The sequence below is a fragment of the Zonotrichia albicollis genome, chromosome 7, assembly GCF_047830755.1.
Source record: "Zonotrichia albicollis isolate bZonAlb1 chromosome 7, bZonAlb1.hap1, whole genome shotgun sequence".
Taxonomy (NCBI): Eukaryota; Metazoa; Chordata; class Aves; order Passeriformes; family Passerellidae; genus Zonotrichia; species Zonotrichia albicollis.
Window position 1 is genome coordinate 37103169 of NC_133825.1, and position 27353 is coordinate 37130521.

Genomic DNA, 27353 nt, shown 5'->3' on the forward strand with positions numbered 1-27353 from the left:
GGAAGCCCAGAGTCCCTTTGGGGACTCTTTGTCACTTCCTATGGCTCTTCTGTCTTCCAGACTGACAGTAGGATCATCTCATGGAGTTCAGGGATGTGCTTACAGCAGCACAGGTGCAGTGTGGACATGTCACTGGAGCCCTGAAGTGCACGATTTACCTGGCGGGGAGCAATTTCCCCTTTCTCTACATCAGTCCCTGGAGCAGAGGCCTGGCCCAGCCAGATTCCCTTGGGGATCCACGGGATAGAGCTGCTTTTCTCGGCCCTGTGTGCCTGGTCATTGGACTGAACTATGTCAGACACATGGAGCCTCATCCTGCTCTCCTTCTTTCCACCCCTGCCACAAGGGACTTTAAAAGTGATCACTCGTCACTTCCTGCCTCGCAGGGGCTGCTCCTCCCTAGCCACAAACAGGCTCTCTGTCCAGGTAGCTGCTCCCCTCCACCTCCTCGTCCAAGGAGCCCATAGCACTTCTCACCAACACTTGCATCTGGCCAAAATGCTGTCTGAGCAGCAGGCATGTGGCTGTGTCCTTCCCCAGGGCTACAGATCCATGTCTGAGAGCTGCAGAGCCCACCTGTTGCAATGGCTGAATGTGAGCACACTGCTGGGGTGTGGGGGATTTTGCTGGGTGTAACAGGCTCCTCAGGCCAGCACCTGCTTCTGGCACTGCAGGGGAAGCTGGGCAAGTGTTCCAGGTTCTCTGCAGCTCAGGTGTGGTCAAGGAACAAGTCACTTTTCAAATGTCAACGTTTCTGTCCACTGGCCTGAGGAGAAGCTGTCTATAACCTGGCACCCAGAGAGCTGCTGACAGGGATGTGGAGCAACGTTCCCCTTGGAGCCCTGCAGCTTTCCTTATCCTGCGCCACACCCTCCTTTGCTGTCATGTTCTCTCCCCTGGGCACATCCAGGGCATGCACTGACCTGTCTAATCCCTCTGTCCCTGCGTGTGCCAGGACCCTGCGGCACAACAAGGCTGATCTCTGACAGAGCAAGCCTGGCCTGGTGTGCATCCTGTAAAGTGGAACCATATTCCTTGCAGATAGGGTCCCTGGAGTGTCACCATAGGGAGTCCCACCTGCAGTTATCTCCCTCCCCCAGTACAATCCCCAGCAGGGATGCACTCCTGGCACAGGGCAACACCAGGCATTCCTGCTGGTTTACAAGAAAAACAAACAACAAGCCAGAAAGGAATATGCGCATTCTACATCCCTGGCTCCCCTCCCTTCCTTCTGTGTTGTGACCACTCCCTGGCCAGGCACAGCCAGATGCTGCTCAGGGCCATCCAGTTTCAGCCTGTGCAGCACCCAGGGTAGGCAGTTTGCTCAGGGCTAATAGGCACAGCGTGAAAAGGAGAGCCTTAAAACCATGTGATGCTTAAAGGACACTCCACTCAGTAAAGAGGAATGTGTGTCCCAACCAGGCAGGAGCAGATGGCTGAAGTTGGCCCTTCGGAGAGAAGAGAAGGCTTTGGCTCCCTGGGGCAGTTTGCTCAGCCCAGGGTGCCGCTCCCATCGTGGGGCTGGGACTGCATCTTGGCAGGGCAGTAGAGGGACAGTGCTTGCCTCTGCAGACTGGGCTCTGTCCCTACAGCTGGTGTGCAGGAGCAGAGCTGCGTGGGGCTGGGCCAGGATCCCTGCTGAGGTCCTCTTGGTAGGTGTCCCCCTGAGAGACCCTGTCCGTATGGCACTCTGCTCCTTCTGCCCTGGCATCTCTCTGGCCCCCAGCCTCACCCGGGATGCTGTCACATCTCTCCAACATAGGGTGCAGCACAGACCAGAGCAGCTCCCAGCCTCCTGTCCAGCAGCCTCTGCCATCCCCTGCTGCACAAAGCACAGCAATCGCAGCTCACACTCTCTCTAACTATGCAAAGCGCTGCTGCGAACCCCCTTCCTTCCTGCCCTCCGGCCCTCTCTGCCCCCTTCCCTCCCACCCACAACCTCCACAGCGCCGTGTCTTTCCCGTGCCCCGGGGCTGGGGACTGGCAAGGTCCCAAAAAGCACAAGCCTTCAGCAGGCTCCTCCATGCGGAACAGCCGCGGCGTCCTCTGCTCGTCCCCACGGCCTCCCAGGTGGAAACCCCAACAAGCTGCCCTGAGACACCCGGGGCGCTCATCGGCCACCCCGGGCGTGGGTCCCTGAGCACTCGTCCCTCCGCTTGAGTCCCCCTCAGGCCCTGGGAAGAGCAGCCCCGGCCGGGGGGGGGACGGAAGCCTCAGCCCTGCGCTGCCCCCGGGAGCCCCGCAGCCCTGAGAACCCTCACCCACAAACGGGGCTCTGGGGAGAGCGCTACCCCCGCTCCGACGGCCGCAAACCCCAGGAGGCCGAGAGCCTCCTCAAAACGGAGGGGGGAGCCTTCGTCCTTCCCTTCGTGTCCTCCCTCACGGACCCCCCGGTCACACACCGGGATCCCCCCGCCCCTCACAGCGAGGGGGGAATGGAGGGGGGGCGCGTGCGTGCGAGCGGGGCAGCGGCGGCAGCGACGAGCCGGGGGGGGCGCGCACGCACGCAACACGCACGCGCTCGCGGCGGGGGGGAAACGGGACGCCCCGCGCACGCGCAGAGGCGCCCCCACCCGCCCGCCGCCGGCGCAGCCGCCCCCGCCCCCGCTCCCGCTCCACCGCCGCGGCCCCCGCCCCGACCGCCCCCGCCGCCGCTGCTCCTGCTGCCGCTGCCGCCGCTGCTCCGCCGATTCGCGGCGCGCCCGCCCGCCAGCCTCTGGCCGCGGCGCTACCCGCCGCCCGCCGCGCCGGAGCCCGCGGCGCGCCGCCCATGCGAGACCCCCGCGGCCCGGGCAGCGCGCAGCGACCCCCGGCCGGGCCAGGCATGTGAAGATGTCAGTGGGCTGTGCATGCCCTGGTGAGTGCGCGGCGGCGGGGCGGGGGCTGCCCCTCGGGCTGGGGTCCCCGCGGCATCGGGCTGGGTCGGGAGCTGGGGGCCACCTACGGGGTGGGGGCCCCAGTGGTGTCGGGGTCTGGCTGTGGGGCTGGGGTCCCCTAAGAATGGGCGCTGGTGTCCGGCTGTGGGGCTGGGGTCCCCACTGCATTGATGTCGCTGTCCTGCTTTGGGGCTGAGATCTCCAGCTACGGGACTGGGGTCTCTATGGCGTTGGTGTTGAGGTCTCCGTGACATTAACGCTGGGATCTCTTAAGACATTGGTAGTAGAGTCAGCTATGGGGATGGTCTCTCTATGGTATTGGTCCCTGGGACTGCATGGCATTGGTGCTGGGGTCTCGCTGTGGGGCTGAGGTCTTCACAGTGTTGGTGCTGGGGTCTCCATGGCATTGGTGCTGGCATCTGCCACTGGTGCTGGGGTCTCTGTGTCATTGGTGCTGGGGTTTGGTTATGGGGCTGGGTTCCTGGGGCATGGCTGCTGGGAGCTGACTACAACACAGGGGGCTTTTCAGTGTAGATGCTGAGGTTTGGTCATGGTGCTGGGGATAAGCTATGGGTGTCAGTAAGGTGTGGAGACTGGAGTCCTAGTCACTATGGTGTGGCTGTTGGGTCCAGCCATGGGGGTGAGGTCCCCATGGTACGGGCTGTTGGAATCCCGCTGAAGGTCTGGAGTCCCTACAGCATGGGTCTGACTGTGCGATTGGAGCCCCATGGTCATGGGTGCTATGATGTGGTTGTGAGGCTAGGACTCCATGGCATAGGTGCTGGGGTTCCTATGGCATGGATCCTGAGATCTGTTGGACTAAGAGATCTGGGACCCAAGAGCCCATGGATGCTGGTACCAGCCTGGACCTGGGACCCCACTGGCAGAGTGCTGCAGGGGCACTGGGCAGGCGTGCAGGTGGCACTGTAAAGAGTGACCCCAAAGTACCCCTGTGGCCAGAGCAATAGGTGTGTGGGGTGCCACAGCTCCCCGTGTAGGTGTGAGGCACAGTGTCCCTGCAGTGGCTTGCCAGTGCTGCTGGTGAACATGGATGCTGTACGGCCCCCCACCATGGCCATTGTGGGGCGTCTGCTGGAGAGCTTGTTCCTAATTCTGGAGCCTGCGGGCTGACAAGGCTGCAGGACTACATAGGAGGTGTGATGAGTTGGTGAGGTCTCAGCACCTGGGAGGGTGCTGCCGCAGGGATACTCATCTGCCCGCCTGGGCTTGGGGGCAGGTTTGGGGCAGCTGGCCTGGCTGCATTGCCTGCTGCTGCGTGCAGAACGTTGCTGTGCCAGGAACAAGGCAGGGCAGGGGTCCCGGAGGGCTGCTGGAACCTTGTCCAGCACCAGGTCCCTGTGGCGCTGGCCAGCAGACAGGGAGCCAAGTTTGGGGGGCCCTGGGGAGAAGGTTCTGCCATTTCCCTGGGCATCTGGCACATGGGGTCCCTGTATGGGAACAGCAGGGATGCTCCTCAGCCCAGTTCCCGTGGCAGCATCCCTGTGGTCCCGAGAGAGCCTCCTGCTAGGCCAGGAGCCCATGCTGGGGGGCTGCTGGAGGCAGTGGGGCGCTGTGGCAGCACACGGTCCCCGTGCCTCCCCCGGCGCCGCCTCTGCCCAGGGGTCTGCAGCTGGATGAGCGGGGTGGGGAAGGGGTGCCCCTGCGCGGCGGCCCCCCGCCCCTGCGCTGCCTGCGCCTCGCCGCCGTGTTTCTGTGAAGCCAGGCGGCCCCTTCCCCCATCCTCCTCCTCCTCCATCTCCCACTGGAAGCTGCCAGAGCGCTGCTTCCTCAAGCAGAAAGTCACGTGAACCTCCCTGCGAGCCAGGCCGAGCAGCCACAGCACCCGCCCCGCAGGCACCCCGCACCGGGGCACGGCACCCTCCGACACCCGCAGCCTTGGCGGGGCTCCCGCCGCGGCGGGGCAAAGGCCGTGCGACGGCCAACGGGGGGCCCTTCGTATTCCCCGGGAGCTGGCCCCACGCCACTGGGAATGTCATCGGCATGTTGGTGGATGCAAAGAGGGGGTCCTCCCTCGGTGCGGTGATGGGGAGCCGTGGGGTCACCCCTCACCTGGGAATATCCCTGTGGATGGCTTCATGTGTTGTGTCCCCCCCATGTCGCCCCTGCCCGCTGCCCCAGGGCAGGGAGGACACGAGGCTGCTGTGCGGTGTTCCCGTCAATGTACATGTGCCCCCGGCGTCTTCCCCCGCTGGGGCTGGGTGGCACGCCGAGAGCCTGCGCCCCCCTCCCCCTTCCCCTCCCCGGACTGTTTATCGGAATATAGAAAAAACAAGCTCTGCCGCTGGCCTCCCGCCAGCCAGAAACATTTAATGAGCCGCTCTGCCCAGGCTGCTCTTCAGGGCTGCATTAACTTGGAGGAGTTTCCTGCTTGGGAGCTGCTGCCGGGGGGGGGGGGGGGGGGGGGTTTGGCTGCCCCCCTTCCAAGTTGTGCCCTCCCAGAGGGATAATGTACTCCTTGCTATCCCTGGGGGTGCCTCCTGCCCCACTGCAGCTCCTCTTGCGCCCCTCTGGAGATGTTTCCCTGCTCCTTTCTTCCCCTCTGCAAGCGCTTTGGAGCAGGAAGGCAGCTCAGCTGGGAGGCTGGTGCACTCTTGTCCCCGAGGATAGCGGGGAGCTGCTGGGGCCAGTGGAGGCCTGAGGGGGGCTTTGCCCCCCACCTCACATATGGAGAGGTGAGCAGCAAGAGCGTAATGGGCTCAGAGAGGAGGTGGCAGCGGCTGGGGCAGCAGCTGTCTGGTGCTGGTGCTGGTGCCGGTGGTGCTGTGCCCAGGGCTGCTTGGAGCAGGGCCGGCAGACAGGTCTTGGCATCCAGACCCCAGCGGGGCTCTGACCCCTGGGGGCACCTCTCACTCTCCCAGCATGCTCTGCACTTTGCTCCTTAATTATTTTTATTATTATCATTGTTTTTCCCCCTGTAGTGATGGTGTCAGTGCAGGGGGGAGGAGGGAAGCAAAGCAGAGTGGAGCTGTTCTCCCTCCCTGCGGGGCTGGCTCCAGCTTCATGGCAGGGAAGCAACTTTCCCAAGGTCAGCGCCTTCCCTGGGACACCTTGCAGAGAACTAGCCTGTGCACCCCTCTGGCTGGAGGGAGAGCTTCCCAGGGCACATGCTTTGGGTCCCGGCATGGACACGTCCAGCCAGGGCACGGCCCATTGCCGTATCCCTCCCTTCTGCCGAGCTGGCGCCGTGCATCCCCCACTGTCACGAGGCCGAGCTGTGCCACATGCCTTCTGCGACAGATGCGCTGGGAAAGGGATGGCAGCGAGCGGGCTGAGTGCCGCGGCGGGGGGGCAGGCAGCCCTGACCTCCGTGCACTCTGGCTCCCAAACAGCCCCGGGGTGCCTGGCACCTTGGGGTGACCTGGGCCTGCTGGGGAGGAGGGGAGCAGTAGGGGTCCCGAGGCCTCGTTGTGCATATTGGTGCACTCTAGTCCAGGCTTTCTTCACGTTACCAGTGATGTTTGGATGAAACGTGTTACTTGCCCTGTCCCCTTCAGCAGCACAGTGCCTGGCACTGATACCGTGTGTGCTGCATTGCCTACACACTTCTGGCATGCTGTGGCAAAGTCGTGATGGGTTTGTGGCTGTCTGGTGCTCAGTGAGGGGATTCCTCAGGGGTCCTGTTGTTGGTGTGAGGCACCATCACAGCACTCCTTGGGGCCACTGTGAGCTCACCCAGGATTTGCCTGGAGAATCCTGCATGGGTTAGTGCCGCACCAATGCCAACGGGTTCAGCACTGTGTGTTTGCACTGGGCCCCAGGTTTATTCCAGGAATGTTGTTACCTGCTCGGCACAAACTGCTGTGAAAGCTGCTCCCCTGGGAGTGAGGGGATGCCCCTGGGGGATGGGGCCTCCAGGGCAGGGAGGTACCTTGTGGCCAGGAATGCACTGGCCAGGTGGCTGTGTGCCCCTGGGCAGGGCAGGAGCCGAAGCAGCTCAAGAGTCCCCTGTTCATCCCTTTCAGGTCAGATCACTGGATTTCATGCCACCCACCCCTCCCCTACTCTGCTCTGAGATTCTGCCGCCATATCCATGTTGCTAGAACACGCGAGGCATGAGTCTGCTCTGCATGGTGTGCCAGGAGCATGCTGGGACACTTGAGAGCGTGGTGCCCATGCACAACAACTGTTGGTGTGTCCTGGTGCCCCAGCTGCACTATCAGCGAGAGCTCCCAGGTCTGTGCACGGTGACACCGGGCCCTGGGGCTGCTGTTGTGCACAGTGTGGGTGCACCCCTGGGCCTGGGAGCAGTGGGTGTGGGGACAGCTCCCCGGGTGGTGGGTGCAGGCAGGATGGGGCTGGGTGACCGTTATCAGCTGCCCGCAGGCTGCGGCTGTGGTTTCCTGCCGGTGCCGGGGGGAGGGTGCTGGGGAGCAGGCAGGGCTGCCAGGGGGCTCCTGTGCCCCACCTGGAGCGGGAATACTGGCAGTAGTCTCCCCTTCTCCCAGGATTTCTGCTGGGCACGGTTGGGGTGGATGCAGCAGGGGTGATGCTTTGCAGGTTTTTGGGACGTTCACTGCTGCGTGCTCATGGGAGTGTGGGAAAGTGGGCTGTGCACCATTGTTGGATGTCTCTTTTGAGCAGGAGTGCTGGTGGGGCTCAGGAGTCTCTAAAGCTGTTAGACCAGCCTCCCAGTGCAGCCCACCCCCTTCTCTCCTGTGCAGGTCATGGATGGGGATGAACGTTAAACCCGAGGCGTAATCTCCGCTGTGGCAGGCGCTGGCCCCTGTCCAGCCCTGACCCGCCCTGCCCGCAGGGCGGCTGATAACACCCTGCCCGCACCCCTCTGCTGCCACTTCCTTTGGGGGGCCCTGTGGCATGTAGCTTCAGCCCCGCTTTTGCAGGGTGTCTCTCTGCCCCGGCTTTGTAGAACCCACAGTCAGGTAGCAGAGCTTACCCTGCACCAAGGTGACGGTGCCTGTGCCCCAGGATGGACCTGTGGCTGAGAGGGTGGCACGCAGGGGGTGGGAGGGCCCCTGCTTTCTGCAGGAGCAGCAGCCTCAGGCCCTCTACTACACACCAAGGGACAGGTGTTGTGTATGCAGCCAGGTTTCTGCAGTACAGCTCAGGTGGCTACATAATGATTGCAGCTCAAGCCAAGCTGGGACATTGGTGGTGTTGGCTGGACCATTCTACACCAGCCAGTTGTACCAAACTCTGCTCTGCTATGTGCATTCTCCTCCAACCAAGGTCTTGTGCAGCCTGGGGGTCTGCCCTCCCGGACAGAGGTTGCCCCTGCTTGCTCTGAGTAGCTGTAGGGTGGTGGGTGCCAGCTTGTGCCTACACCAGCTCTTGCCTCTCTACTAGGAGCCCATGGCAGCTCATGGCGTTGCAGGCATGCGACTCTGCTGGGCATGGGGCAGGTCCAGGCACCCCGACCTGCCTGCTTCAACTGGCCCAGGGCGGGCCCGGGGTGAGCCCGGGGCAGCTGCGGGCAGGGGCAGGCCGGAGCACGGCAGTGGGAGCTCTCTCCCTGCCGGGGATGGCAACACAGAGCTGCTGGAGGAGCTGATGTCGTGCGGCATTGCATGGAGTTGGGAATGGGGGTGCTGCATGGGTACGGGGAGTGCCAGGCTGCCAAAAGTCCTTGCAGAGGGGCATTTCCCTGCTGAGGCTGGGGAGATGTCCTTATGCTCCTCCCAGCTTGGTGCCCCTGCCAAATCCTTTGGGCAGCCACGGCATGCCGTCGTCGCTGCCAGCGCGTGCGCAGCAGGAGGCTTGGATGGTGGCAGGGTCCCCCCCCAGAACCCCAGGCTGCCCCCGGGTGGCTTAGATGGAGCTCTATGTCAATCCCTACAGGAACTGGACCTGGAGCTGTGGGAGCTGCCATCACCGTCCCACCATGGCCGTGTCCCTGCTTGGCCTAGCTGGTGGGGAGGAGGCAGCTGCTAACAGGAAGGACACGCATGTTAGCAACAAAAACACGGCAGTGAGAGGAAGCAGAAGCAATGCATTATTGATGGAGCTATTTGATGCTGCTATATTCGGAGAGCTGCTCCGGAGTGTTCAGCAGCACCGTGTAGGGGGGTGGCAGGGAGTGGGCTCAGCTACTGGAGTTACCTGCTTCGATTCAGCCATGTAGAGCCATGGCCCTCTAAGATGTCCCTTACCTTCTCCCAGGGGAGCTTCTAGTGTGGGAGGGCACAGTGACATGTGTGTACCAGGAGGGATGGCAGGCTTAGTTGGGGGGGTTTGGTGGGTGGCAGCTCCTGGCTATGTAAATCTCTTATGGATGCCAAGGGTCCTCTGTGGCTTGGGAGACAAGAGTGGAGGAAATGCAGGGGGAACAGTGGGACAGAGACCAGGATGCTCTCTGACCAGGGCTGAGTTCCTGTAGTTGCAGGGCTGGGTGTTAAGGATTCTGCTTTGGTTGTCTTTGAAGCAGCAGTGCCTGTCCCTTGTTGGTCTTCTTGAGGGACAGAGGGCAGGCACAGGATACTGAAGCTGTGCAGCCATGCTGCAAGTCACCCCCTCCCTGCTGTGGGTTCCCAGGCCAGGAAAGGGGCTGTAAAATGAGCCATTCTTGTAACATGAGAGAATCCACCTGGAGGCTCTGGAGGAGCCTTAAAACCCTGCAGCTCTGGCAGGCTGGCCCCGGGCTTCTGCAAAGGAACTGGGGCTCACTGCTGTGGGTGGCTATGCTGGGGCTGAGGTCTTGCAGGACGTGCATTGCAATGTGTCAGGGACGGTGCAGGAACACAGTGGGGCATTTCTCGGTGCTGGTGCCACGGGGAAACCCCATTCTAGCAGGATGTGCCAAAGCTTGCTTGTGGACTGCACCTTCCCCTTGGAGCCTGTGGGCAGCCCAGTGGTGCTGAGGGTGACCCATGACACCAGAACCAGGTGTGATGTGAGGGTGGACACCCCATGTGAACCTCATGCACTCTGGGGTTCTGCACCCCACTATAACCTTTCTCCACATCCTCTTGTTTTGGAGAGTATAGGCACCAGTGCATGCACTTGGTTGCTGCTTGTCCACTGCTAACATACTCAGATTGATTTCTCTGTCCCATGCAGGATGCTCAAGATGTGGCCCTGTAACTTCTCATCCTGCTCTGGCAGCTTTTTCCCAGCCCCTTGGCTTTATTTCTGTCTCTGTGTGTCTGGAAGTGGTTCTGGCTTCGAAGGGTTAATCCCAGGAGCCCCCAGGATCTGCTGCCTGCCTGGCATGACTCACCATGTAGTTTCCAGCCTCCCCCAAACCTCCTCTGGAGAGATGGATCTGTGGCTTCTCCAGCCAAAAACAGGGGCCCCTCCTGCTCCAGAACTCCCTTTTTATCTGGTCATGCATAGCTTTAGGGAGGAAAGAAACCCCTCCTTGAGAAACAGGGAAACAAAGCATATTTCTGTTTGAAGGATGGTAGGATTTGCAGGGTTGGCTCTTGTGTTCTGGAAAGGGGGGGCTCCAGGATGCATGCTGTGCTGCAGGCTGCATCTGCATGCCTGCGATGGTGCCCAGGTCTGGCTGCTCTTTGGACAAGTCTGTGAGCTTTGGAAGTGCCTAGCCAGTCCATGTCCCGGTGCAGGCTGTGCTGTTTGCAGAGCTAGCAGATTTTTATTATTATTTTTTATGTAAGTGCGTGTCCACATCCCTGCTCTAGGCCAGCTCTTGCCAGGGCCCCAGCCGGGAGTCAGTGTGAGCATGCCCTGCCTCCTGCCCTGCTCACCTGGGATCCCTCAGGCACACTGCAGGCACACTGAGCCATGGCCACAGGGATCAGAGACACCTGGGCATCCCCTGCCTACCCTGGTCCCCACCGAGCTCTTCCCATCGGTTTCCCTGGGAGGAATCCCTGTGCTCACTGCTGCTCTTGCGCTGCTGCCAGCTCCCTGGGCTGAGACCTGTACCAGGTGTTGGGTCAGGGCTGCACTTTGGGGAGACCAGGTAGGCATGGGGCCCTTGCTAGGGGGAGAGTGGAGGCTGTGATCTGGGGGATGTAGTGCCCTAGCACAAAAACTGGGTAGCCCTGTGCTCCCCTCACATGAGTGCTTGGTGAGGAGGGGGCTCCCCCACACCGTTGCTGCCACACACGCTTCCCAGCTGCATCCCAGCCCTTCTGCTCTCCATCCAGCATCTATTTAATTATTAACTCGGCTATAACCATAAACAGCTGGGGCTGCTGCAGCCACGTGGACCAGTCCAGCGCTGTCGTCAGAGCTGAGCAGGGACACGTGAGCAGTCCCGGAGGGCTGCTGAGCCCCGGGATAAATTGCTCCAGGCATGTTTGCTGTGGATGCACGGGGCCTGGGGATGAATGGGGGCTGCTCTCTGATCCCCTGGCCACGGCACTGGTGCCAGGAGTCTCTAATATGGGGACAAAATTACCCTTTTTTTCACTGTTTTGCAGTATTTTGCAGTAGCTGCGTGGTGTTCAGTGCTGGTGGGTGGTTGTGCCTTGTGTGTCTTTGTGCCTGGAGTGGGAATGGGGTGCGGGTGGACTGCGTTTAATGGCAGTCTTGGCCAGGAGGGCTGTGCCATCCCGTAGCTGTCATCAGCATTACAGTCAGAACTTTTTTTGGCCTAATGATGGTGGGGGTCAGCATGCTGCAGTCCAGTCTTACCCAGTGCCACAATATTTGGGCTGGCAGGAGGACAAGGCAGTGAAGGGCCGGCATGCTGGGGCACTCACAGCATCCCTGTGTTCGGTTATCAAGGCACTGAGAGCATGGGTACCTCCAGCTGCATGTGCCTTTCACAGAGTAGGGTATCACAGAGGTTTTTAGGTTTACAGTGAATTGTTTTCTCTGTAAATCTGGGGTTTACAAAGAGTTTTAGTCTATTTAGTCATGTGGCTGTGGAAAATGATGCTTCCAGGGTAGCCTGCAAAAGGAAGGGGAAATCATGGTGGTGCAATGTGGAGCAGGACAGGGTTGGAGCCCACTCAGCCGATGAGTGTGGGGCACAGGAGTGAGGGATGCTGCCTGTCCCTCTGCAGTGCTGGTCCCAGACAGCCACATCCTTGGGGAGCAGGGAGCTGCCCCCACTCTTCAGGTGCAGGGCTTTGGGTGTGCACAAGCACGGAGGGGAGCAAGCCCCCAAAACCTTATGGAAGAGGTTTTGCACCAGCCATGTCTGCTCTCTTGGGTGGAGGGGGGAAGCGAGTGTGCTTGGCAGGATCCAACTGGTTGTACCTGCATTACCCCAGGGCTCGGGGAGGGGATGAGGAGCGGGCCCGGCCCTGCAAGCAGGGGGATGTGGGAGGGTGTGCATGCCCCAGGCACGGGTGCACACCCAGCCGGGCTGTGCCGGGAGGCCTTTGGGAAGGCATGCGAGTGCATGCCAGCCCATCGGCCTGAACAGCAGTGCATGTGTGCAGGGTGAGCTGTACCAGCACACACACGTGTGTGTGTGTGTGTGTGTGTGTGTGTGTGTGTGTGTGTGTGTGTGTGCCGAGCCCCTGGGCTTGCCGGCTGGGCTGGCAGCAGAGGTCTGTGCCAGTGTGACTTGCCAGGGCAGGAGAAGCTGCAAGGGGCAGATGTGGGGCAGAAGGGGAATGGGAAAAATGGATATTTTTTTATAACGGAAATTTTCATAATGGATTTTTTTCTAAAATCTCCTAACTGGAAGAGATCGCAGTTTTATCAAGGAAGGGAGACCCTGGGGGTATGATGGCAATTGCAAACTGGAGCATTTTATTTTTCATCCCCCCCTCCCAAACAAACCGGTTGTATTTTTCCTTTCTCGTCTGAAACTGAGAGAAAGGGAAACAAGTTTGAAAAAGAAAAAAAAATCCTGAAAAAACTTCAGACACCCCGAAACCAAGCTAGGGAGAAGGTCTATTTTTATTCAAACTTTCGCAGTAGGGAAAGAATCCTTGCCCCGGCTGGTGCCGAGCTCCTCAGCGGGACGCGGCTCCCTCCTCCCCATCCCGGGGAGTGCCTGTACCGGCACCGGGCGGGGGGGACAGCTCTCCGGGGACCCCCTTTCGGGCGTCACCGCTGGCCCGTGAGCCCCCGGGCGGCGCGGGGCGGGGGAGCCGGCGCGGGGGGAGCGGGCCCCGCTGCCGCTGCCGCCGCAGCCATTGTGGTCCCGGCCGCGGCGCAGACAAAGGAAGCGCCCCCGCCCCGCCCCGCGCCCCGCCCGCCCCGCCCCGCGGCGGCCCCGCGCCGCCCGCCCGCCGCCGCCGCGCCGCCGCCGGACCCCCGCCCGCCGCCGCGCCGTGAGTCACCCCGCCCCCCCGCGCCCCCCTGCCCCCCGCGGAAGTTTCCCGGTCCCCCCCACCCCGGTGGCGGTCCCGCTCGGGCGGCGGAGGTGAGGGCCGGGGTCCCGCCTGCGCCGCCCCCGCGTCTGCGAAGTTGTGCGCGGCCGCACCGCGCCGCCGCTCCCCACCGGGGCCCCGTACGGCCCGGGGTCCCCGCGGCAGCCCCCTGCCCGCTCTCTGTTTCTCCGGCCCGGATCTCCCTGTCCTCAGCTCCTCTCTCCTTCCTCGGCTTCCCTCTCCATCCTTACCCAGTTCTCCCGTTCCTCATCCCTCCCCAGCTGCTCAGTGCATCCTTGGCCCCTCAGCTCGTTCTCTCTCCTCTAGCTCCCATGTGTGGCCTCCCCTTCGCTGCCTGTGGTGTTCCTCTCCTCCCCTGGTTCCCCTTTCTTTCCACCACGTATTGGCTTTTGGAGCGACACCCCCAGCCTGGTGGGGTGCTGCCAGCGGCCCCCATGCCCTGCCGTGCCCTGCTCCATCCCAGCCCGCAGCTCCCTTTGTTCTTCTCCGGGTTCCTTCCCCTTCTGAAGCCCCCTGACAGCTGCCCCACGCCCTCCTGGTCCCCCTGCGTGTGCTGTCACGGGGTTCACGGGGCCAGTGCCCGGCTCTTGGGGCTGCTCACCTGCCGCACCTCACTGCTTGCTGCAACTTCATCCTTGCTCGCAGCTCAAAGGGTCCCGCCAGCCTCCCACGGGTGCAAAGGGAATAAAAGGTCCAAGAGGTGCAAACACACGAGGGCCGCACATTTTTCAGAAGCTGCCTTGCTGGGTGTCCAGGCTCAGGGGGGCTGTGGGCATAGGGGGCTCATTCTCCCTGGCAGACAAAGCAGTGGCTTTACCTGGGCCAGCCAAAAGTGGGAACCAAGCTGAGGGTGAGCACAGCATCCTCGGGAGTGGGGAAGCCTCATCAGCTCCAGTTTAGGAGTCAGCATGCGTGCCAGAGCTGTGGAGGGGTGTCTTAGCTTGGCAGGTGTTTTCCTGGAGCCCCTTTGGTAGAGCCTGCTGTGGTAGGCTGCCCTGATCTCGGGTGTCTGGCCTAGTAGTCCCTGCCAGCCCGCCCGCTAGGGATGGGGGATAAGCACTCCTGGGGCTCCCTTGGCTTGGGCAGCCCCAGTCCCATCCCTGCAGCCTCAGCTGGCAGGCACCAAGGCAGGAACCTGCTGAGCAACTGCTGTCCCTAGCCAAAACCAGTGCCGCAGCAGGAGCAAAAACCAGAGGTGTCAGCCGCTCTCAGCGTGAGGTGTGAGCAAAGGGGTGCAAGGCTGTGGGGTCTAACAGGGCGTCACCTTCTGGGGGCTCACAGTGTGCACTTAGCCCACACTGCAAACTGTCGCCTGCTTTCTTCTCACCAGGAGGGTCTGAGCCTGCTCAAGGCTGGAGTGGGCAGGTGTGAGAGCAAACACCCCTTCCCAGGGGCTTCCCAGTTGTTCTCCACGTGCTTTCAGTAGCACCTTGTCTGAGCAGTTTTGCAGCGACTCCTCCAGTGCTGGTCAGGTGTCAACTCTTACTGCTTCTGTTGCAAGTATAAGTAAATATCAGTGTCCTTGTTCCTTTAGGTATTGGAGTGTTCTCATTGTGGGGGAGTTATGGTTTGAACTGAATATGGTCTTTCCACTCCCTGATGCTGTAGAAATCCCAGGTTTGTGATCTCAGAACCCCTTAAAGAGTGAGTACTGCTGAGCAGAATGACATAACGTTGTGTTGCCTCTAACTGGAAAACTTGTGATCCAAGGGGGACAGGCTGGTGCTGGAAGGTTTGGTGACACAAAGGTTTGCTGCCATTTGGTGACTTTTCTCCTCACCAGGAGCAGGTCGCAATCCATGTAATATAGGAAAAGGGCAGTGAAAAGCCACAGAAGTTCAGTTGAGGCAAAGGTTCCCCAGGCTGGGGACCTGGAGCCTGTTTCAGCTTCTTTTCAGAGAGCAGTGATAGCTGGAGGCCCTGAGCTTGCCCAGCTCCTCAGGATGCAGGAGCAGAGGATGATATGGACCAGTCCAGCCCCAGGACTCCATTCCTGTTCCATGGCTGGTGGAGTGGCAGCAGTGCTTGGCCCAGAGTGGTCTCTATCAGTGTGCCCTCTTTCATGTGCTTGCAGCTCTGCACTGGCGTGAGCTTGACATGTCCATTAACAATACAAACCTAAAGTGCTGTGTGGTGGCAGAGCAGGATAGTGCTTCTCGTGGTCCTCTCCCTTGGAAACCTCCCATCCTCTGGTTGATCTGGGGACAGAGTGCTGCTGCTGTTGTTTGCTCTGTGTGTGTGTTTGTGGGTTGTCACGCTTGCCGCAGTGAGGTTTTGCTGCCCTGTGGGTTGCTGTTGTGTTGGGTGGAGTTGTAACCAGGGATGCCGGGGTAAGAGGGTTTCCCTGGGGCTGGGTTCCTCGCCTTCAGGAGCACTGGGCAGGTGTGCTTGACCATATTGTGTCCTTTTGCTTCCTGGGGTTTTGGCCTCGTCCTGCACTGGTTGTCCAAAGGCCTGACTCCAGTGGCAGCACTTGCGGACTGTTCAGAGGTGGGAGTCCTGCAACCACTGCATTTGCCCTGTCCCCAGTGCTGCCGGCAGCCTGCCTGTCCCTTGTTCAGCAACTCCCATGTTGCCTTTGAACCAAGCACTGAGAAGAGAGAAGTTCTGCCTGATCAGGAGGGCAGAGGCTTGCCCGGCAGCTCGAAGAAGCAATGGAGGTGCTTTGTGAGCTGCACTGAAAAGGTTCCTGCCATGCTCACACTGTCCCTCCTCTCCATGGGCATCTGTGAGCGCTCCAGACCTTGTGGCAGGCACTGCACAGCAGCGCCATGGTTTGCCCCCGGGCCCACGCTGCCCCAGCGAGGCCAGCTGGATCCTCGCCGCGGGAGTTATCCAGCTTTTTTCCCCCCTCCGGAGCGGGCGTCTGGCCGGCTGCCAGGGCTGCGGGGCTCCACCTAGGAGGCAACATGGAGCAAGGCGGCCGGCGGCGGCAGGGCCGCGTCTCCGGAGACTACGCGTCCCAGCGTGCAGCTCTCGGCGCCTGGCAGCGCAGGGAGCGAGGGGAGCGGTGCATCCCGGGATCGCGGGTCTCCATGCGCCACGTGGGGCTGACAGCCTCCTGCGCTCCGAGGCGGCGGCGCCGGGGGTCCTGCCGGCCGGGGCATCGCTGTGTGTCCCCCGCTCTCAGTGTACGTACAGACCTCGGCCTCTTGCTGTCACTTTCCTGCAGCGTGGCTCTCGGCTCCATCTCTCCTGGGCAAATCTTGTCTCTGTGGAGGGCTGCCCTGAGCAGCAAGCTCACAATACCGTGCAGAGCTGTGTAGTTCCGCTCCACCATGTGCGTGGCAGGCAGGCAGCTGTGAGCGGGGATGTTGGCTTCATGTTCTGCAGGGCCATTGGCATGGTTAGCTATAACTGAATTATTCTGTGTTGCCGCAGAGCCTAGAAAACCTTTGATGATGAAAATCCTAGTTTGTCAGGAGGCTTTTATTCTAGGTATGCTGACAGGGTTTTTTTTCCAGCCCCATGGTTCCCACGCGACGTTGTTTGCCAGTGTTGCACCGATGCGTGCTGCAGGAGAGATGTGAGAGTGGCAGGGCCCCTGGGTGAAGGGGTCTGGGAGACAGGGAAAGTATCTGAAAATTTGAAAGGTGCATTTCTGAGGCTGAAACCGACAGCGTTTGATTATGGATCATCTTTGAGACAGTGAACTGAAAGGAGTAATTAGGGACAGTGGGATATTTCCCTGAGAGTTGCAGGAAATGACTGCCTCGTGGTAAGTTGATAGTAGTGGAGCTGAAACTGGGTTATCTGTGGGATTGCATCTGGGGCTTGCAGCCGTGAACGTGATTCAATTTTCTGGCTGTTTTGCAATTGGCAGGGTGTGCTTTTCTCCCTTTTTCCCTCCTGGAGAATTCCCCGTCTACGTGTCTGAATCATCTGAGGAAGAAAATTGGAAAGGGGAGACTCCTCCTGTCCCTAGACACTGCAGGAGACCCTGAACCCTGGCAGAGCTGGGGCTGTGGGACTGTGCTGAGCCCTGACCTGTAAATCCACATGCCGGACAGGTTCTCCTCACCTGATGCTTTCAGATAGCACTGCTTTGCTGCCTACATCAGGATTGTCACTTTGTAATAGTTAGCTGCAGGTAATTGTCCCTTCTCTGACTGTCCCCCTAAATTTGTGACCCTTTGTGCAGAGAAGAGCACACTTGGGTTCAGATGCTTTGTGTGCTGCTGTGGGGGACTTTTGCACTAATATTGCAGGATTTGACCTGGGGCTGGGACACCATGCACGTGGTGTGGTGTGCGCAGGGAGGCAGCTTGTGGTCCAGATAAGCTCTGTGGATGGCTCAGATGTGCAGCTTGGGAAAAGAGAGAGAGCAATCCCTGCATGCATGTGGTGATGCAGGTTTTGCCTTGGGACGGGTCAGGGCCAGGCAGTGTCCTGCCTCTGGATGCCACTGAGTCCATGGCACATGGTCTCCTCCAAAAGTGGTATCTCCTCTTCCCTGGAAAGCCCAGCCTCGTGGGAGCTTCAGCTTCACCGGTTGTGCGTTTTTAAAGCAATTGGGGTTTCTGCAAATTGGTATTGTCACTGATAATGTCTCAGGCCATGTCTTGCTGGGTTCCACCTCGGCTTCTGTGGGCTTAACAACAGCGTTGGAGTTTGCAACTGGCCTCTCCCAGTCCCCTCTATTCCAAAGAAAAGGAGAAAGAAGAGGTGAAGGCAAGCTTGTGGGGGCAGACCATGGTCTGCTCCATGTGCCTCTGCCTGTCTCAGTCACTCTGAATACTTCGTGCTTGCCTCCCAGCCCTGCCAACCTCCCGGACAGCAGGCACTGTCACTGGGCAAAACATGTGAATTCTTTGAGATGCTGCCCTGCACCCAGTCCCAGATACCACCCTCATGCCAGCGGTACTGGCCTGGGAAGATGTATTTCTTCCCCTATCAGGGCGCCCACACCCCATCGAGGCAGCCGTGCGAAACAATGCCGCTATTTACACTTTAAAGCCTCGTTAGGCAGCACGGAAGCAGGCACGGAGCATTCCGGGAAGCACCAGCCCGGCTGGCCTCTTCTTCCCGGGCTGCTGGGAGGAGCAGGACACTCCCCGGCTGAGCTGTAACCCTGCAGCCCCTTTCAAGCCCCACTTCTTCTTTTTTTTTCATCATTTATGTTTTTAGCCTCTGCCTTCTTGGTGAGCTTTGCTGCTTACACAGAGAGCACACTGGCTGCCCAGGCAGGGGTAGCTCCTGTCTAGTAGGGGGCACTGATTCCCGCCAGCAGTCACAGGTATAGGAGGAGCAAGATGCTGCTGCTTTGCCTTTGTCCTCAGCAGTTCTTTGCTCTTTGATGGTGAACTGAAGTTATGGGAGTTCAGGCAGGGCCTTTCTCCCAGCTTTCCATGTCCCCTGCCCAGGCAGGCAGCTCCAAGGTGCTGGTCTTGGCTCACAGTACCCTGCTGTCTCCTGGCTGTGTTGGCTCTGTGAGGTGTCCACTGTGCTTTTGGTGCCTTGGGAAATCTGATGTTCCCCAGCTCTGTGAGCTTGGCTAGGATGTGAATCATTCCTGCTCCAGCAAACCCACCGGACAGTGCGCGAGAAGGGCTGCTAGTTCACAAGCAGGAGCAGCAGAGGAGAAGGCATGTGGAGGGTAGGGCAGTGCTGGGCTGTACGTGCTGGCCAGAGCACCTGCCTTCTGTTCCCTGGGTGGGTGCCCACCTGGAGCTGTTGACTTGCCCACGCTTTTGTGGCAGGTCCGTGGACCTGGACTCGGCCAAGGATGCTGAGCTGTGAGATCCCTTCCTGGGGCTCCCTTCTGTACCTCCACGCTGAGGAGGAGCCATGGAGCCTCCCTTCCACCTGGCCACAAGCACTGTGCTGTTTGCCCAGACCTGCCTGGACCGGTAGCTCGCCAGCTGCAGCATCAGCCTGATTTTTTCCCTTGCTGAATGTTTTTGTGTCGCTGGGCCAGCACCTGTAAGCAGCCACAGGAAGCATCTCCTGTTGCCTCATGTTCCACAGGGGCATTGCGTGCTCAGCCACCAGGCAGCATCCCTGTTTGCACCAAGCCTGCCTGCATCACCAGGCCTGCCCAGGTCCTGTGGTCAGAGCAGGAGGCAGAGCAGGGGCAGGCAGAAGCAGCAGCTTGAACCAGGTGCTTGGGACGGGCCACATCTGTGTTTCTGTGTCACTGCACCTGGCTGGACAAGGCTTGCAGGCAGCTGGGGCAGTGTAAACAAAATAGGTGGTGATGGAAGGATGTCCTGGACCAGGCAGCATGGCCTATGTGTGGGTAAAAGTTGGTGTTCCAGCTGCTGTAAAGTAATTGTGTTACTTCATGTAATGTGTGTAGTGTGTCTACAGTGAATGTAGAATTTCGACAGCTTGTATCAAATCCTAAGGCTGTTAGTGTTATTTCAAACCACTGAATCCAGTGACATATTTTACGCTGCATTAAAAATAATACTTAGGGTGCCAGTCTTGCTGAGATCACATAACAGGCTTCTCTCTGCTCCTCTAGATCCTGGCACAGGTCACTCAGAGCTCCAAAAACAGGGTGTCTCCATATTAACCTGCTGGGAAAGGCCCAAGATGGAAATGGAGGCTTGGGTAGAAGTGATGGCTTGGCTTGTCTTCTGTCCCATCTCCAGCAGCAGGGAGCTAGGGAAGAGCATGAGAAGCACAATGGATGGAGAGTGATGTGCCTCCCTGGTCTCACCACCCCAGGAGACCTTTCTGCACCCTGAAAAACAAGATGGGGACTGAGGATAGCAAAAAGCCTTGGGAATTTAGTTTTCCCATGTCTCATCAGTGAATAAAAACAAAGACTTGAAGGATGAGACCTGCTGGGTCTGATTTTTTTCTGCCCCTCAGGACATGATGACCAGAAACAAGCAGTGCATCAGCTGCTGCTGTCTCTGCCTAATGAATTGGTTTGTTTTCAACAGAAGTTTGGGACTTTTGGGAAGTTTTCTATGTGCTGAACATGCTTCAGCATCATGTTGTATAACAACAGAATGGAGGAAATAGAAATGCTGTGTTTCTAGTACAGTTTGGGGTGAATTATTGTCTGTTAGGCACAAATTGATGTAGATAAAGCAGAAAGCAAAAATTCCTCTGCAGCAGCAACTGACTAGCACTGAACTCCCTATTAAAAATTGTTTTATCTATAAAAACATTCAGTAAGAGCAAGGGGCCGACATTGTTAGCAGCCGTATGAGAAATTGTGCCATGTCCCACTTATCCTCACTGCAGGCGGGCAGGAGTGGGAACAGTGAACCACGGCTGAGTGGCTAGGCTGGCTCCAGCCCCACAGCTCTAGATCCTGGTGAGTGCTGGAGAGAGGCTGGCTTCAGCTGCTGTGGGGAAACGTGGTGAAAAGGCCCCAAGAAAATCAAGAAGTGAAACACATATTTCCCCCGTTGCAAGTTGGATTTAATGCTCGGGAGGTGACCCCTTCTATTTTTGACCAGCCCTTGCTCAGCAGTGTGTGCAATCCCTGTGACTGCTGACTTGGGGTCCCAGATGCCTCGGCAGGGGCGAAGGTGATGCCTTGGTTATTCACCTCTGTTGGCTAATGAGCTCTTTGTTGCAACAAGCTGGACATCTTGGGTCCTTGTGCTGGTGGCACTGCTTTCCTTGACTCTGGTGCTTTTTACTCCCCTTCTGTATCCATCACAGTCGAGCTGCTGTTCCGATGCTGTCCCAGCACCCTTCTGCACAGCGTGGCCGTGGAGCCCAGGGGGGCAGTGGTGTCTGGCGCCTCTGGGACGCCGGGTTGGCTTTCTGCAGTACCGGGTGGCAGTCCTGGCGGCTGGTGGGCGTTGGGAAGTGCCTGTCGCAGGGCTGTGTGCGGGCGGGAGCCGATGGGGATCCCGCCTTGGCCCCGGCTGCCGCGGTAGCCCGGCACGGTGCGGCACGGCCGGCTCCGGGGCCGCGCCTGCGGCGGGACGGGGCAGACGTGTCTGTGCTCGGCAGGGCCGGCTGAGCCGGTGGAGCCGGAGCTGCCTGGCAGCTCGCCCACTGCTGCGCCCCATCCAGGTCAGCCCGTCTGCCCGCCTGCCTGCCGGCAGGGAGGGAGCCGCGTGCCTCAGCAGCGTCCTGGCGCAGCGTGCCGGGTCCTGCCGGCCCCGCGGGGCTCGGGAGTGCTGCTGGCAGCCGAACCTGCCCTTGTGTGCCAGTGGGCTGGGGAGTGTGGGAGCCCCTGGCTGCCCCTAAGGAGCCTGGATGGGGCTGGCTCTGCCCACCATGCCTAATGTCTCCTATTGGCAGGTCTGGGCGCCCCCAGGTTGCTTTCGGGATGTGTGCTGGTTTCACACATCGTGTGCTCTGTTGCAGACCCCATCACACCCCATGCCCCTCTCTGGGCTCTTTGCCCTGGTGGGCAGTGAGACTTTGGGCTGGTTTTATCACAGCTGGGGGCTGGTGTGTGGGATCTGTCTGTCCGCCTGGATCCGGGTGGCCACTGGCCTGCCTGAGCGGCAGATGGTGGCTGCCTGGGGACCCGCCATCCATCCCTCTGGGCAATTATTCACCCGTCACCATGACGATAGAAAGGTCAGCAAAAAGATCCTGTGTGATTCCCGGGTGGGTCGGTCAGTGGGATTAGGAGCAGTGTGGGAGGGAGGGCTATGGCCCAGCCCCTCTTCAGGCTCACCAGCTGGAGTGTCCCCCTCGGGCACATCCCCAGAGCCCAGCCAGCTGAGAACTGACAAACTTTGGGTACCGGTGAGAAACCCTTGAGATGTGCTTGTGCCCCTCTGGCTGCTGATCCTGAGAGCTCAGCCTTGACCCTGTAAGTTCCATCCTGCACAGGGGAGGCCTGGAGCTGTGTGTGGGATGAAGGGAGTAGGCTGACATCTGGGGGGGAGCAGAGGAGAGATGGGGCTGTGCTGATGGAGTGCATCCTTCCGCCTCCTCCTCCTCCTCCTCGCAGCAGCAGCAGCAGCAGTGTGTCTCTCCTCGCAGGGTCTGACCCGTGTCCCCTCTCTCTCTCTCTCTCTCTCCAGGCTGTTCCTCTAAGTCGTTCAAGCTGTACTCGCCAAAGGAGCCCCCGAACGGCAACGCCTTCCCCCCCTTCCACCCAGGCACCATGCTGGATCGAGATGTGGGGTGAGCTGGGGCCCAGGGAGGGGTCTGCAACGTTGAGGACACTCTGCAGTTTGCACCCCAGGGTCTCTGTGTTGTGCTTCCCAGTAGCAGACAGAGACTGCAGTGCATGGAATTCAGTTAGCACAAGAGCAGAGAGAATTGGAGCAGGCCTAGGTGTTAGTGGTTGAGAATGAGTGCTATTTGGAATGAAGTAAGCCTCCAGGTCTTGAGCTCTGTCAGGCCAAGCCCATTGCCTGACCAAGCCCCTGGAGTGACAGGGAGCCCTCCCAGCTCCTCCCAAAACAGCCCCTTCTTCAATGTCTGTCCTGTCTGGCACTAGTCAGTACTGCAGAGGAGCTGGGTATGTCCCCAAGGAGCAGTTGGCTAGGTCTCAGGGGTGGAGGAGCCAATGCTGTGGGATCAGAGCCCAGTTTTGGGCTACAGCTCGCCCCATGGGGCTATCAAATATTGGCAGCCAGAGTACAGTCTGCACTGTGGGGAGTCACTCAGCTCCAGTGAGTCTGACTGCCTGCTGTAGCCAGGGAAGTAGGAGCTGTGGTGAGCAGGGAGATCCCTGCTAGCACTGACATGCCTTCATCTCTTTCCACTGCTAGACCTACTCCTATGTACCCACCGACATACCTGGAGCCTGGAATCGGGTAAGCACGGGGGATGGTGTGGACCCTGCTTGGGGGGAGCTCATGCCTGTGGTGGGGGTGCCTCAGCAGGGCCAGCATGCTGTCTGGCTGGGGCTTTTGGGAGGATTGCTCAGACTCTGACAGCTCTGGAGGGGCTGTATGTGTTCCCCCTGTGGGCCCAGGGCCCCTCCACAGCCTGTGGCTGCCTTCCCCTCTGATGGCTTGCTGTGCTCTCTGGGCAGGAGGCACACGCCGTACGGGAACCAGACCGACTACAGGATATTTGAGCTCAACAAGCGGCTGCAGAACTGGACAGAGGTAGGCAGCTGGGACGGTGAGGATTGGCCAGGGCACTATTTCAGCACTGGGGACCCCCACCACCTTCTCCCACATGTGGCCATGGGACATGGCTTGTCACCCCCGTCTCCAAGCACTCAGCTTGGAGCGCAGTCTTCCCTGGGTTGAGCACCTGGCTGCTGTGCCAGGCAGCCAGTGTTTGCTTGTCTGTCTCTCTCCTCCCTATAACTTAGCATCTCTCTGCTATCCCCAGGAATGTGACAATCTGTGGTGGGATGCCTTTACCACAGAGTTCTTTGAGGATGATGCCATGTTAACAATCACTTTCTGCTTGGAGGATGGACCAAAGAGATACAGTGAGTACCAGCTTGAGCCCTCCTTCCTAGGGGCATTGCCCTTCAGCAGAAGACAGTATGTGCTATGGGGGATGTGGGTAGCATGTCAGAGCTTAGCTATTTCCAGCCAGAAGGCATGGGGGGACCCTCTTCATGTACATTCCTTACTGACCTTATTTTCCTCTTTCTCCTGCTGCAGCGATTGGCCGGACTCTGATTCCCCGTTACTTCCGCAGCATCTTTGAAGGGGGAGCCACAGAGCTGTACTACGTGCTCAAGCACCCCAAGGAATCCTTCCACAATAACTTTGTCTCGCTGGACTGTGACCAGTGCACCATGGTCACCCAGCATGGCAAGCCCATGTTCACCCAGGTACTGCCAGCACCCGCAGCTTCTGCTGCCCTCCTGCCTTGGTTTTTTGTGCCCTCTTGGTGGCTGCAGTCCCACGGGGCTGTGCATTTTGGGCTCGTGGGAATGGATTCTGTGAGAGGCAGAGGCGAGCCACTGTGAGTGTGCTCCAGTGTGCAGCAGGGGGTTCCTAGGGGCTCTGGGCTGGGGGAAGCTGGGGCAGCCTGTGCCTGACCCTGTGCCCTGCCCGCCCAGGTGTGTGTGGAGGGGCGGCTCTACCTGGAGTTCATGTTTGATGACATGATGAGGATAAAGACGTGGCATTTCAGCATCCGCCAGCATCGAGAACTTATTCCCCGCAGCATCCTTGCCATGCATGTGAGTACAGCTCCAGGAGCTCCCCTGGGCATGGGCAACACAGGGCTGCTGAGCTCCTCAGGCTGCCCTGCAGGTGGGGGACTTCAACCCAGTCCTGCATCACAGGCTGGGGCACGGGAGGGTTGTTCCCAGCCTGGATGCGGCTGAGCCTTCTGTCCCTCGCATTCCTAGGCACAGGATCCCCAGATGCTGGACCAGTTATCCAAGAACATCACACGCTGTGGGCTCTCAAACTCCACACTCAACTACCTCCGAGTAAGTGTGCGAGAAGAGGGGGATTGCAGCTCTACAGCTCTGCCACATCTTGTGCTCACAGCTGCCTGATGCCTGGCTGCCCTGGGGTGTGTGGGTAGGCTGCAAGGCTGGTTTTGCAAAAGGGATCTTGCAGAGGCGCTGTAGAGAGCTATGGGGCAGTGGGTCTGCCAAATCCCAAAAACCCATGGCGTGGCTTGGGTGATTGCAGCACACATGTCTGCCTGTAGAGGTGTAGGGTTAGGGTTATGGGGTCTCCATTTGGCTGAGGCTCAGAGCATTGCAATCTAACCCAGAGTCTGTCTGCTCTCTGCAGCTCTGTGTAATCCTAGAACCAATGCAGGAGCTCATGTCACGGCACAAGACCTACAGCCTCAGTCCCCGGGACTGCCTCAAGACTTGCCTCTTCCAGAAGTGGCAGCGGATGGTCGCTCCTCCCGGTGAGTCTCCCAGTGCCTGCTGGGACTGCCTGTCAGTGCAGGCTTCTCCCAGCCCTAGAGCTGTTCTTGACTTTGTTTCATAAGGCTGGGGGTGGTGAACCAGGCATTTGGGTTCTTTTTATGCTGGTCTGCCTTCCCAGTGGGGCAGAGCAGGGCTGCAGGCAACCAGTGCTCCCTGCCTTGAGGTTGCCAGCTGCTTGTGGAAAGCAAAGCAGGGGTGGAAATGTTCCTGCCCCCTCACCTGTCCTCTGGTGTAGGAGGACAGCAGAGCTGTGGAGGTGAGGAGGGGCAATGTGTTCCTTGAAGAAGTAGGGTTTGCATAAAAGGGCCTGGGGGGCACCAGCTTCCTCTTGCTGGCACTGACCATGTATGTCTCCATCCTTCACCAGCCGAGCCAGCACGGCAGCAGCCCAGCAAGCGCCGGAAAAGGAAGATGTCAGGGGGCAGCACCATGAGCTCTGGTGGGGGAAACACCAACAACAGCAACAGCAAGAAGAAGAGCCCAGCCAGCACCTTTGCCCTGTCCAGTCAGGTACCTGTAAGCATCCCGTTTCCATTCTCTCTTCCTGCTCTGGGGTGGAGGGGAGGGTTCCCTGCCCCTGCCCCTGGGAGCTGCTAGCGGGAGGCCCCCAGGGACTGCCTATCTGAGCCACCCCAGTTCTTCCCATGTGGTGGGGAAAAGAAGGAGGGGGTGTCCCAGCTGCCTTCCCCGAGTCCCTTTGCCCTCCTGCAAGGGAGTGAGGATGTGTTTGCCCCACTCAGTGCCCAGGCTCAGGTTCTGCAGTGGAGATGAGGAAGTGACACTACAGCTGGGGAGAGGGGGCTGCGCTGATGAGAGGGGGGGTCTAGCGGCCCAGGCTCCCCCCACCTCGATTATGTTTCGGGACCGTCTCCCCTTTCAGGATGTGATGGTGGTAGGCGAGCCCACGCTGATGGGGGGGGAGTTTGGGGACGAGGACGAGCGCCTCATCACCCGGCTGGAGAACACGCAGTTTGACGCCGCCAACGGCATCGACGATGAGGACAGCTTCAACAACTCGCCGGCGCTGGGGGCCAACAGCCCCTGGAACAGCAAACCGCCCTCCAGCCAGGAGAGCAAGTCAGAGAACCCCACGTCACAGGCGTCGCAGTAACGGCCCCCCCGCCGCCCCGTGGACTCAGTCCCAACCAATCTACCTGTACATTTGCAACGGAGAGTGACTGGGAAGCGGCGAGGTACCGGGGGCGGATCAGCGCCACGTGAACGATGGGGCGCATACCGGGCAGGCAGCCCCCAGCGTCACCCCCGCCGCCTCCCCGCACCCCACGCCTGCCTCCCCGACGGACCCCAGGGCAGGGTGGGTTTCCAGGGCCGTAGCTTCATTACTCCCCCTCCGCTCTTCTTTTCTGCTTTTTGCCCAGAGAGCTTCTCATCCCTGTCCCAACATGCCCAACCCCTCCCTGCCGAGCAAGGGGGAATTAGTGGGGAGGTGTTGGCAGCGGCTGGCGTTACCAGATGCCATCTGTTGGGGTCTGGCACAGCGCAGAGACCCTCCTCCTCCCTGGCCCTGTGGTTGATGTTTGCTGAGCAGCCACTTGCAGTGGGGTTGCACATCCCCTGTCCAAGGTGGGGCTGGTTGGGAGGGGCAGTGATGGAAAGCCTTCCCTGTGCCTCGGGCTCTGCCACGGAGCTTCCTCGTGCCAGGGTCAGATCCTGCAGTGCTGGGATGGTGTTGAGGATAGGGCCCCGTCGCATTTTCCCACTCTCCTGCACCTTCCCCTTCCCCTCGCTCCCCAGAGCGAGGGCGCAGCACAGCCATGGGGGGACTCTTGTATATAGGAAGTGCGTGGTGGGGGGCTGGGGAGCACGGAGGACCCGCGGCTCTGCTGGAGCAGCCGGTGCCCTTGTTCCCTGCCTGCAGCCCCTGCGTTTCCCTCCACCCTGCGTGAGTCTGCCTGGGGCCCCTTTGCAACCCCTGGCTCCTGGTACCTCCTACTTTTGTCTTTTTTTAAGAAAAAAAAAATAATATTATTAAATTGTAAGTTTAAAAAAGAGAAAGAAAAAAAAAAATGGAAAAATACCCCCTCAGCCCCCTTGCCCATTCCCCCCTCCTGTCCTGAACCCTTTCACCCTGTCCTGACTTTTGTACAGGCTTCTTCTCTTGGAAGTCTCATTTTATATCCAGTTCGGAGAGCTTCAAACCAAGGAGAGACTTTGCAGACTTCCTTTCTAATCCCTCCAGAGGCCCGGGGGTGCAGCCCCCCACCTCTCTTCTCAATGTAAATCTTGTGTGCTGTTGTCCCTGCTCCCCCCTCGGGTTCGTGTACCTCGTGCTTGTACATTTCCGCGCTGTAGACAGTGTGTACGATACTGTTCTTTCAATGTGTTATCACTAGAGCAGGTGCCTCCATTGATGTTAGGGGAAACGATGAGAAAAATAATAATTTTTGGGGGTTTTTTTTGGTTTAAAAAAAAAAAAAAGAGAAAAAAAAAATCCCTTCCAAGGCTTTTTCCAAGGAGAGGATGGGAGGTGCC

At 59.4% G+C, this 27353-nt stretch overlaps 1 protein-coding gene across 3 annotated transcripts; it reads left to right on the forward strand.

The window, feature by feature from the left end:
- Positions 1-2565: 2565 nt before the first annotated feature.
- LDB1 (LIM domain binding 1) lies at positions 2566-27353 on the forward strand. Of its 3 annotated transcripts, none has more exons than XM_074545104.1 (11): positions 2566-2857; positions 22069-22171; positions 22765-22809; positions 23031-23106; positions 23339-23441; positions 23620-23792; positions 24024-24146; positions 24318-24401; positions 24715-24838; positions 25228-25370; positions 25741-27353. In XM_074545104.1, the coding sequence occupies exons 1-11, from the start codon at positions 2833-2835 to the stop codon at positions 25969-25971; spliced, it is 1230 nt and encodes a 409-aa protein (XP_074401205.1). In that variant the 5' UTR covers positions 2566-2832; the 3' UTR covers positions 25972-27353. The 3 variants fall into 3 exon arrangements, with proteins under 3 accessions (XP_074401205.1, XP_074401202.1, XP_074401204.1); XM_074545101.1 differs by having other exon boundaries at positions 2567-2857; positions 25228-25376; XM_074545103.1 differs by lacking the exon at positions 2566-2857 and adding an exon at positions 13033-13054 and having other exon boundaries at positions 25228-25376.

Excerpts from the sequence above, each read along its gene's own strand:
- LDB1 (XM_074545101.1), top strand. The coding sequence starts at position 2,833 with ATGTCAGTGGGCTGTGCATGCCCTG. Across the intron at positions 23,442-23,619 it reads GGATGGACCAAAGAGATACA|CGATTGGCCGGACTCTGATT; the intron begins GTGAGTACCAGC and ends CTCCTGCTGCAG. Across the intron at positions 24,147-24,317 it reads GCAGCATCCTTGCCATGCAT|GCACAGGATCCCCAGATGCT; the intron begins GTGAGTACAGCT and ends TCGCATTCCTAG.